Source organism: Heptranchias perlo, chromosome 33 (genome assembly GCF_035084215.1).
Source record: "Heptranchias perlo isolate sHepPer1 chromosome 33, sHepPer1.hap1, whole genome shotgun sequence".
Taxonomy (NCBI): domain Eukaryota; kingdom Metazoa; phylum Chordata; class Chondrichthyes; order Hexanchiformes; family Hexanchidae; genus Heptranchias; species Heptranchias perlo.
Genome location: NC_090357.1, coordinates 16,441,413 through 16,453,871, shown reverse-complemented (window position 1 = coordinate 16,453,871; position 12,459 = coordinate 16,441,413). Strand labels below are relative to the sequence as shown.

Below are 12,459 nucleotides of genomic sequence, written 5' to 3'. Positions count from 1 at the left end.
TGCAGACTTGGGCTGAGAAGTGGCAGTTCACTTTTGCTTCACATAAGTGCCAGGCAATGACTATCTCCAACAAGAAAAGGCCCAATCACCTCCCCTGATCTTCAACCATCTTCAATCACCATCATTGTCAAGTTCTCCCACATTCAACATCTAGGGGGGGATCACTGACCAAAAACTGAACTGGAGTGGCCATATTAACACTTTGGCTATAAGAGCCGGGCAGAGGCTGGATAATCTGTAAGGTGTGGTTCATTTCCTGAGCCCTCAAGACCTCTTCACCATCTACAAGGCTCAAGTCAGGATTGCAATGGAATACTCGCCACTCACCTGGATGAATGCAGCTGCAACAAAGTCAAGAAGCTCAACACCATCCAGGACAGAGCATTCTGCTTGATCAGCACCCCGGTTACTGGACTCAACGGCCACCCCCTTCACCACCAGTATACTGCGGCTGCAGTATACGCTATCTACAGGTTGCACTGTAGCAATTCGCCAAGGTTACTTCAACAGCATCTCCCCAGCCTCATGACCTCAACCACCAAGAAAGACAAGAGCAGCAACATCATGGGAACACCATCACCTCAAAGATCTCCTCGCAGTCACACACTGACCTGACTTGGATATATATTGCCATTCTTTCATCATCACCGAATCAAAATTCTGGAATTCCCCGCCTAATGACATTGTGGGAGCAGCAAAAACACAAGGAGTGCAGTGATTCAAGGATTAGGTTCACCACCACCTTCTCAGGGCAACGAGAGATTGGCATTAAACATGCCCATGCTGGAATTACCCACACCCGAAAACAAATAAAAGGACCACAACAGGCAGGAAATGTGCACTAAACAGTGGCCCTAGAATTACTGAACAGTAATGGTGTAAATATCTTAGGCTTTAAGCTTAAATTTTCAACATGAAAAATTCTTATCCTCGATATTTTAAAAAATGTTGAATTAAGAACAGATGTTATTTTTATTTCAGATTTCCAGCATCTGTAGGTTTTTTTTAATCTCCATTAAAGAAGGAATCTATCATTGTTAAGTAAATTGTTAGCAATGATAACATTTAATTGAAAATAAATATCTTCGCTAAATCAATGAACATTTATTGTAATGTAAAATAGGATTTATTAAACTCATCAAACACACTTTGTTACATATGATCTAGAGTTTGATAAAATGCTGTAAGGCTGTGCTTCTACATTTGCATTCAAAGTCTCACAGTGAGCAGGACCTGGTAGGCCCAAGCTAGCTGTTTTTGTTAGGAAGTTTTGCACTGTAAACAAATACTACAGCAGAAAATAATTTAAAAGTTAAAATATTTCAAATATCAGATTGTAGTGGATTTCTTTGCAGTTTCAGCTATGGAGCCACTTCCTATTAAGACCCAACAGAAAATAAATAGAACCATCTAACTTCTGTAGTAACTATTTTCACTGAGGAACTGTTGTCAGCTGTTCACTGGATAAATATGATACTCGTGTTTCTATGGCTTGTGAATAGAGACACCAAGCCACCTATAATAACTTCTTTTGAGGTAAATCGGATGCCCCATCTGATCTGTGTGGTATGAATATTGCTGTCATCCAGCGCTGCTGTTTTGAATCCAAAATTGATAACTTGTTATGAAGAGGGTATGTTATTAAATGGGATAATACATACATTTTTTTTAGGGGCACTTTCACGAGCTGACAAGTAAAAAGACTTGCATTTATATAGAGCCTTTCATGACCTCAGGATGTCCCAAAGTGCTTTAAAACCAAAGAAGTACTTTTGAAATGTAGTCATTGTTGTAATCTAGGAAAAACAGTTGCTACCATTGACCTCGACTACTCTCGATGCTCCTCTAACAACGTGACTGCCCAGGTTTTATCTTCTTCTCCACACTTTTTCACCCAATTTCTGTGCAGTGCATTAGGTAGAAAAGGGAAGGGCTATTGTATCAGATGGCAAGCTGGCTGCCAGAGGGTCACAGAGTCAGTCACTGGCAGTAGAATGCATGTTTAAACTATGCATGATTTGGGTGCCTAATAAACGCACCTGCAAATTGATCTAGGCTTTAGATCTTAGGTTTAGGTAAACTCAAGTCAATTTGGAGCTTGGGCGTTCAATTCATTTACATTTCAAATCAGATGATGGATTTCTCTGAGTCCAACTTCATTTTGTAAATTAGTTAAATATGAGAGGCAACATCATCAACAAGGAAGTGGGGAAGAGCAGCCAGCTTCATATAGACATCCTTTCAATAATGCACCACCCAGAATCATCAAGATCAATTAAACAATTTAATTAAATTTGATTTTAAAAATTGCCTTGAAAATGTAAAAGAACTTCAAGAGGACTATTTATAAAATAAAGGAGACATGCTCCAACTACTGAATAGCAAGCAGCCAGGCAGAAAGAATTAGCATTTTCAGGGAGACTTGTGTCAGACTGGTGGTGCATGCTAAGTGAAAGTCTTTCAACTGAACATGCATCACAGACTCTTCCAAACATTTTTTTTTATAAACAGTGAATTTTAAAGGTTATCTTCACAATGAATTATTCAGTCTCTCAGTGTTTCTCAAACAGTATTTGAATACTTCTTATAGGTAAAATATGAAAATCAATTATTTAGCTTTTGTTTTGGCGAAGATATTTACTCTTTGATCAGGTTAAACACCTTTCCTTCCTTATTTCTCCCTTCACAGGTTCCCTGAGCCATCTTATGTGTCCCAAAGGCTGGGACGAGGAGCCATCTCCCAGACTACTGCCAACACTGCGCTAAATAGACTCCAGGAGCTGCAGGAGATTGGTCCAGTGCAAACATTCTTAATTCCCCTCCTTCCTGTGGGGATACAGCAGGTTTTTCACTTAGTTCCTAGGCAGCGTTGGCTGACATCAGAAACTCAATGGAATAAGGGTTTAAACCTGTGTCATTCACTCTACTGGTACTGCACATCAATGCTTCAAGTTACAGCTGTAAACAATTTTACAACACCAAGTTATAGTCCAGCAATTTTATTTTAACTTCACAAGCTTTCGGAGGCTTCCTCCTTCCTCAGGTAAATGTACCTGAGGAAGGAGGAAGCCTCCGAAAGCTTGTGAAGTTAAAATAAAATTGCTGGACTATAACTTGGTGTTGTAAAATTGTTTACAATTGTCAACCCCAGTCCATCACCGGCATCTCCACATCAAGTTACAGCATCATTGTGCCAGCTTTGTTCATTTAGCCAATTTAAACTGTAAATTATAGACTGCATGAGTGACTTAGTCTTTTGAGTGTCACTGTATACATTTCCTAATGAAAGCATTTTAAAGGACAGCTCCTACTTACCCCTCTTTCTCTTATTCTTGCGCTTACGCTGCCTGTTAACAAAGCAAGCAGCCAAGGTACTGAATAAAATGGCTGCCGCCAGGAAGCAGATGGTAGCGACTATCCCAGCCACGACTGGCCGAGCCAGGCCTTCCTCGGGCACTTCAGGCGGTGGAAAGACATCTAAAAAAAGAGAGAACGTGTAAAGAAAAAAACAACAAATTTACTGGCCTTACATTTCAACAATTTCTGACAACCGTTAGATCAACATCTTCAGACTGGTCATGTCATAATTTGTTCAGAGGCAGCAAGGCTAATGGAATCACCCTTATATCCAGGAGGACTTCCTGCTTTTATGAAGGCAGAACCATACTTAGATGTCCACACAATTAACTATAATAGTAAGTCAGCTTTCAACTGCTCCATGGTTTAACTTAAGGTGAAAATGTTGCTCCTGCCATAAAAATAGCAACTTTGGCTAGTTTGCTGATTTTGATTTCACTTAACCACGAAACAATGACTGGCTGTAGATGGGATTATCTGATTAAAATGTTAATGAAGACCTGGAACTAGAGTAAGCAATTATCTGTTGACTTGATTTAAACTGCATCATCATTTGTTTTGACACAAAAGGGTTTTGCATTTATTTTTGGGGACAAAGCAAATTGTTTTTAGGAGTGAAACTTACAGGAGCTCCACAACTAGGCAAATAAATAAAAAATGGTGTCAAAAAACTCAAAATACTATTAATTGGTAATAACTGTATTAGGAATGCAGACTTTAACTACACATTGATTGATGCCAGCTCCCATTTAATCAGTCTACTAATAGTACTTTACCGTAAAACAGTCCTTTATTAGTTAGCAGCAGTGAATGGTCTTCAAGAATTTATTTACAGTCCCAACAAGAGTTGCATACCATAGTTGCTATTGAATGATCTCCTGAATGACAATGAGTGCGACACCAAGGTTTTTACACCGAATCCTGCTGCGTTTGCCAGAGTGCTCGGCTTGAAAAAGAAATGCAATTTGCATGGACACAGATATCTCTTTATTGAGCTGTTTCGTTACCACTGATCAGCAGAGCACACTTTTGACTCGATAAATGTGCGTCTCACCTGAACTCGAAACCCCAACTATATTACTTGGCTCACTGATCAGGTCCTGCATGACAGCCATTACACGGAATTCATACCAGGAGTCCTGACAGAAGAGGAAAAAAAACATTTGCATCTCATTTCCATCAACTGTAAAGTCTTTACACCAACATTACTTTCATAGTTTTTAAGGAGAACCATCACAATTTATAAGAAGCAGAATGATTGTTTACCACTTACAAATTTGAAAAAGAATTGAATTTATTTGTAATCACAGGAAATTTGAACAGAAACACTTTTCAAACTTTAAAGTAGGTTTGGCAGCTGTTGACGAGCCCCTATTGCAGCCATGTGATCATTGTGTTTCATGCACCTGCCATTATTTTGGCTCTTTGGAGTGAAACTGCCAAATCATAGTCAATCCTGTGCTGATGACTCATGCCCAATGGGTTGAGACTCATTTTACATAGAAGCCATTCAGCCTGACGGAGAGAGAAGAGACTCCCATCCTAATTCATGTGCCGTGGTTTCGATCTCAGATCCCAGGCATGAAATAAGAGTATGCTAATCCACTGCACCACCCAGTTAAAAGTACAATCCAATTTGCAAACCGTAGGTAGTCGTTCCAAGAATATAAAACAAGAACATTTTGAAAATGTCGAGGTGAATTTTCACTTTCACCGCATGGGCAGTGATCGGGCCGAGCAGATCGCCCATCCGACTACAGAACGTTAAAATCAACGGAATGAAAATCAGACGGGTTCAATAACAAGTGGGTGATTCGCTCCACCAGATTGTTACTCGTGCAGTGAAGATGAAAATTTACTCTGTCATGTGTGCTGCAGGGAGAGTAAAATGATGGGTTAATATATGGCAGTTAATACTGCTACCCAATCATAGCAGTCTATTGCTTTCATATTTGATATCTCATCAGATGATTTGTCCCATTCTATTTAAGTTTCTATATTTAAAAAATTACATATAATGCAGACGTATCACTTTAGAGATGTTATAAATTGGATAGCCAGGTGGTGAAGGATAGAACACTAGAGCCTGGTCTTCAGTTGCTTCCAAGCCTTTATTTACAGAGCTCCACATTACACACTGTCCTATGAATACAAGAGAGTTCCCAATTGATACCCACCACCTGAATACAATTAACACTAATTGATATAAATCACATAGATACAATTAACATGAGATACTGGGGAAAAGTTGAGTCTTCAGCACCTGGGGAGTAATCTGGCTGAGTGCATCACCCACTGGTTCATGAAACCGCCTGATTTTCATTCCATGGATTTCAGTGGAATGAAAATCAGGTGGGTTCTACAACAGGTGGGCAATCCGCTCCACCAGGTTAAGGTCCAGGCAATGAAGATGAAAATTTTCCCCAATGTTTTGTAATAAATGTTTAATTTTTTTTAACATAGTTGGCCTAAGACACCTCTCCTGATCCGACCTCTCTAGAGATTGATTGCTATGATTAGTCAACAACTCCATTTTCGTTGTATCCTGTGACTGCCAGAATGGGTAGAAGGCGAACGAGATGGGCCTGTTTTTGACTAGCAATTCCTATGTTCCTCCCTGTCTCTGAATTGTGCATACAGTAGCAAGCACGATAGTAAGCCTACTGCAGCTGTCACTCTGCCATGTGTTATCCGGGAAACGGGGTCAGTCGGCAGGTGGATGCAGGAACAGCTCAAATTAGCAGTACATGTGGACTAGACTTAACTTATAAATAATGTTGTTTCCTTATTTTCATTATATTTCGCAGATTATCTGTGTTAGATTCACAGCGACAAATTTTGAGGCCTCTTGCCCGACAGAAACAGGGCAGTAATACCGTGAAAATGGTGGGAATGACTTACTGTCCCATTCCCGCCGTCACTGTGGCTTCCCCCGGGCCTACCGCTGGGCGGCTGGGGCGCACGCCTGAGTCAGGCGGGAGGCTCATTTAAAATGGCGTACATAGCGACCAGTTTACCATTTTAGGAGAATAGTCTGCCAGCATCAGTTGGCAATCCAGCCGAAGAGGAGCCAACAAATAAGTTTCTGTTTATTTCTGTGGGGCCGGGAGGGGCAGGAAGGCAACACAAAACAGGCCTGGGCCACTGCCTTGTCCCCCACCCCGAGATTACCCCCACTCACGGGCCTAACTCCTTCTGGCCCAGTGAACAGCCAGGCCGCTAGTTTTCTACCCGCATTCCACTGGCTGCTCAGAATGGACTGGGCCTCCCACCAAGTTTATTAGGGGGCCAGCTGGCGCGCTCCACCAATCTGAGGGGGGAGGGGGGAAATCAAACCCACAATGCTATTGACTCTATTAACAACAATTTGATTAAGGCTCACTAATTATTAATAAATTATTAAAATCTGCAAACAATCGGTTCCAAGTGGTAGCAAACACATATTTACAGCCTTTCATGCTGAAATTTTAAAATAATTGCAGCGTGACTGAGAGGAAAATATTAACTTATGAGGCTGTCATCATTATTTAAACCCCGCCCCCCCCCCCAATCCCCAAACTATTTGCTCCTTTCATGAATCCACTGTGAATTTCTTTAAGGTCATTTTATAGCCAGCTTGGCAGTGTCTTACCAGAGATAACTCCTTGGTCAGCAGCTCAGTTTCAATCCCTGGTATTGCTTCATCTAGAATCTCCCACCTATCTCCCAGACGGAACTCCATGATATAATGGTCGATCGGATAGCTATGGTTAGCTGGTGAGAGCCAAGACAGCAATACTCCTTGCTGTGTCCGATTGGCTGTTAGGCACCTTGGTGGAGAAAGCAGCACCAGTGGTTCGCGAGTGGTAATAGGGAAAGCTGAAAGAACAATCAAGATTATAGACTCTTCTGCTGCATGTATCCTGTAATAGTGACAAAGTCATGAAATACCCCCTCGAGCTGATTGGCAATACACAGCCTCTGACATGTACTGCATCACACACTTCAGCGTTTAGAAGTCTATTATTGTTCACTTATTTCCGCCTATTTCTTCCTTCCCTATCCTTCATTGGGTGTGGCCTCTATTCAGTCTCTGTACAGTTGGGGTGGGGAGGGGTAAGTCGGTGATGATTAAGCAAGATTTGAGAGTTTGTGTTGGATCCTCGCTCTTCAAATGAACTTGAATTGGAGACCTCTCAAGCTCTCAGTGGCTTGAGTGTATTGTGTGGTCCTGAGCCATGTAGGCCAGAAAGGTCCAGATTTGTTCTTGGTCTGCACTCAGTTACCCAGTCTCAACTGGGGTTCTAATTGGCCTCAAGCCTCAGGGCTAAGGAAGGGCAAAATCACCCAGGTTCAGCCCTTACTTAAAAGTACATGTGTGGGCATTGGGTGAGGGAAGGAATTGGCACAGTTGTGGCACTCCCTCGACATGATCAAAAATCCTGCCAAGCCTTATCATCTAGGCTCACACATAAAAGATGGCTACCTGGGTAAGATGATAAAACCCTGTGGAACTATAACAGAAGTCACCACCTTCAGGAAAGGTGGGGATGAAAGGGAAAACAATTGGGAAAAGAAACCTAATCTTAGCTGTCAAACAATGGGTTTGGCACCATTTCATGAATACTGGCTAGCTCCAAACTTTAGCTCAGACTTTGGGCATTGAGACTCACCCTAGACACTCAATAGCATTCCAATTATGATTTTAAACAAAAGTCCCAGCACAAAAGTTAATTATTAAAAATATTAAAGTCAATGTTGTGGCATGATTGACTGAAGGGAAGCAGTATGCCTTTTCAGCTTTGATACGTGATCAATAAATAATCCAGTAGATGTACAATAATGGTATGACCCATTCTATTTCAGTTTTCTACGTTAAAAAAATTACATATAATGTAGACTAATCATTTTATGATGGAATGAAACTCTGGTGGGTTCTACAACAGATGGGCGTTCCACTCCACCAGATTACTGCCCAGGTGGTGAAGGCAAAAATATACCTCACTGCTTTGTAATAAAAGGCTAAATTGTTTTTTCAAACATAGTTGGTCTAAGATACCACTCCTGGTCTGATCTCTCTGCTCCCAATCCCTGAGTTGCGCACAGTTGCAGGCATGATAGTAAGCCTATTGCAGCTGTCACATGTTACCTAGGACAGAGGTTCGGTCCGTAGCTGGATTCAGGAGCAGCTCAAACTGTGAGGTAGATACGATCGCCTTCCCTCTTTTCTCCCAGATGATGTGTAATTCTATAGCAAGTCTCGCCATGTGGTGGTTAGGCTGAGAACTGCTAAAAGTTCCAATTAATGGTTAGTCGCCAGGTGTGAGTGACGGTCCTAAAACTGAAACTTATGGTCGTTTGATTGAGGAGCATGCACTCCACTGTCTTGGGTTGAGAACTGCCAAAGTTTAAGTGTAGCATTCAATACCAACGCAACTTTCAGAGGCAACTCTTTCAATACCTGGTTTGTAGAATATTGGGACAAGCTTTTCGAGAGACTGTGTGAACACCGAATAAAACTCTGAAAAATACCCAATGAGTATTGTTAGCTATTTAGCTGTCAGCCTTGGCTCACTGCCAGCATTCTAGCCTCTGAGTTGTGGGTTCACTCTAGAACATGAGCACATAATTCAGGCTGACACTTCAGTGCAGTTACAGAGGGAGTGCTATTCCATTGTCGGAGATGCTAGCTTTCAGATGCGATATTAAATCCTCTCAGGAGGACATTAAAGATCCCATGGCACCATTTGAAGATGACCAGGGGAGTTCTTCTGGTGTCCTGGCCAATATTTATCTCTCCAGCGACATCACTATAGCAGATTATCTGGTCATTTATCTCTTTGCTGTTTGTGGGACCTTGTTCTGGGAAAATTGGCTGCCTCATTTGTCTATATTAGAAAAGTGACTGCACTTCAAAAAACACTTTATTGGCCGTGAAGCACTTTGGGAAGTCCAGGTGCTATATAATGGCAAGTTCTTTCTTTCTATGTTACAGAAAGTTGCTGAAATTGAGCGAGAAGAGTGTACAGTATTATAAACTGATGTAGCAAGCATACAAAAATAATATATTTTAAACAGGTATTATTTACTTCATTTTTTGGGGGGGCGGGGGGAGGTGGTGGCTGGGAGAGGCAGAGAAGCTAAACTCAATTTCTGGATCTGCCAAAAGAAACCTGCCCTGACATGTAATTTAATGGGTGCTAGAGAATAGTTTGAACTCCTATGGAAATGATATCTTCTGCAATTTAATCTTTCCTGAAGCTTTGATTTTTCCTAATTAATTTGTTTTAATTAAGTTTTTAAGAAAATGTAGCGAAGAATATTTAATGAGTAATGCAGTGATGTCATTGTGCTCAACATCATTGAATGTAACATACAACCACTGACTAATATCACAACACCATTAATATAGGATTTAAGATATACATTATAATGTGTTCAGTATCACGGAAGTCACCTGCACATGTCGCCAATTAGGCTGAGTCAGCAAATCGAATGCACAAAGGAAGTAACTGCTGAGTCAGGACTACCTGTACACATACCCTGAGGTCTCTATTGTTACATCCTTAGCGCTATGAGCACTTATGTTGCATCTTGCAGATGCCGAACACATGGTTAATTACTTAGCCTCCAGAAACATGATTATCTGAGATGTAACTCTATGCCCGAGGGCGTATGATACACACAAAGGTCTTTCCATCAGTGTTCTGAAGTCAAAATATTAAATATCCTGGTGTATGATTTTTCTTTTACTAACATAATCATTGTCTTGGCATTTTTTGTTTAATTGATTTTAATTTTAATTTTTAGGTCAGGAACTCTTTTATTGTGTGATTCAGTCCTGGTGATGGGCTTGTTGATACTTCATTCTCCATTGAAAACAATGGGAGTAGGCTTTAATCATAGAAATTAGAAGGAGGCTATTCAGCCCACTGCACCTGTGCCAGTATCTGCTCCAAACCTATTTCCCTGCTCTTTACCCATATCTTTTTTTATTGTTTCCTTACCCAATTCCCTTTGAAATAATGTTATAGTCTCCGTCTCAAGAGTCAACTGTGGTGAAGCATTCCATGTTCTAATTACCATCTGAGTGAAAACATAACTTCCCCTTTGTACTAGTGATAACCATCAGTTTATGTCCCCTTGCAACCAATTTATCAATCTTTTCACTATTTACCCTCTTAAAACCTCTCTTAATTTTGAAAGCCTCAGTTTATATGAATATTATTCTGGCTCAGAACAGAGTGCATCTCTGCTGCCTTTTCACAGTCTCTCTGTCATTCAGTATAAGCTTGTGAATAGATATGTCACAATAATATCTGAAGTTACAGACAATCTGAGTAATGTGAAGGAACCATCATATTTGGACTGGGCATTAATATCTGTTGTCCAAAGGTAAGGGGAGCTCTACCCGATTTAAAGCAGCATCAGTTGGTGCCAGCTGGTCTGGCATCTATAGCTGAGTGACAATGAGGAGTGGAGGCAAAGGAATAAATTGTACAGTAAATAAGGAATAAAAGGCACTTACTGGCACTTTACCACAGTTTTGAAACGGTGGGAATGTTTTCGAAGAACTGTTGTGCACCTAATAATTTCTACAGTTAACCTCCCATCCCTATATTTTTTTACACAATGGGCCTCATCAAGCATATCCCCATACAATCAGAAACAAATAAAGCACAATTATAGTAGGCAGGTTGTTTTTGTAAAAGAACTATATAGCCTTGTTTATAGCATTGGGCTTCTTCCCAATAGCTACTCAACACCGAGTCAGCAGTAGTACCTGATTGTACAACACCTAAAAATAGCTGAATTCACCGAATTTACTCAGAAACAAATGGTTCTGCGAAGTCTTTCCAACTATTTGCTGCTGTGTCATGTAAACATACACCTCATTTTTTGGCGACCTTGGAGACATTATTGCTTCTACTTCCTGTAGTGAATTCTGTGTAAGATAACATCACCCATGGCTGTACAATTCACAAGGAGAGATTGGTGTACAAACAATAAAGTAAACATTTAAAGCAGGAGCTAGAATACTATGATCCAAAAATGTCAGTGCTAATAGCCACTTATGATGTGGAGATGCCGGTGATGGACTGGGGTTGACAATTGTAAACAATTTTACAACACCAAGTTATAGTCCAGCAATTTTATTTTAAATTCACAAGCTTTCGGAGGCTTCCTCCTTCCTCAGGTAAATGTTTACCTTAAAACATTTACCTGAGGAAGGAGGAAGCCTCCGAAAGCTTGTGAATTTAAAATAAAATTGCTGGACTATAACTTGGTGTTGTAAAATTGTTTACAATAGCCACTTAGGGCAATATGGTCGTCCATGTTGTCAAAAAAAACAATATGCATATAAAGACTCATTAACTTATAAGCATAAAATCAATAGCATTTCTTGACATTCCAGAACCAAATGGGATAGTACACACTTTCACTGAATATAATTTTACTCACCCAGTGTGTTCACAGTGATGACTTCACTGAAGGGCCCTGTGCCCAGTTTATTCTGTGCTAGCACACTGAACTGGTATGCGGTCTCAGGCTCCAGGCCCTCCACCAACAGCCAGGTAAGGCCTGTGGATACAGGCAGCGATAGCCAGTCATGGGGTCCCAGCATAGCCCTCTTTACCCTGTGGCAAATGCAGAACTAGATAGTTAGCGTCTTTTTTCCAGCAAGGTACACATTCAGGTCAGATTGCAGTTCGAGAGTGGAACAAGCCTTGTGGAACGAAAGAGCATTGAAATCATACAATCTATTGCATTGACATGTGGTTTACCTTTTCAGCAGCTCACTTCATTGATGAGAATGCTCTTCCTTTAAACCTCTCCTAAGATCACTAGGTGAGATACAGTGTGCCTCATACTCTGTATCTAGTGGCAACACTAAGAATTCCCAGCTCAGATATGGCACTCATCATTGCAAATACTGGACTCCCTTTCAATCCACTCAACTGTAATCCAATTCCAGTTTCCGAAGATCATCTCTCTTCTGCACCAATTCCCTGACTACCTATCATTCTGGGTGAATGGAGTAACTTAGTGTTGTTTAAAGTAGGGGATCAACAGGTGGTGGAGGAGAGGCTAATCCATGGTGGAATAATCATACATGAACTC

At 40.8% G+C, this 12,459-nt stretch overlaps 1 protein-coding gene across 1 annotated transcript in view; it reads right to left on the bottom strand.

The window, feature by feature from the left end:
• The window catches only part of igsf9bb (immunoglobulin superfamily, member 9Bb), a 499,264-nt gene that overhangs the window by 27,923 nt on the left and 458,882 nt on the right, over nt 1-12,459 (bottom strand). Inside the window, exons 13-16 of the mRNA XM_067971024.1 lie at nt 11,800-11,975; nt 6,989-7,215; nt 4,412-4,496; nt 3,316-3,477 (exon numbers count right to left, since the gene is read on the bottom strand). Coding sequence (XP_067827125.1) covers nt 3,316-3,477; nt 4,412-4,496; nt 6,989-7,215; nt 11,800-11,975 — 650 coding nt within the window. The remainder of the gene's footprint in view (nt 1-3,315; nt 3,478-4,411; nt 4,497-6,988; nt 7,216-11,799; nt 11,976-12,459) is intronic.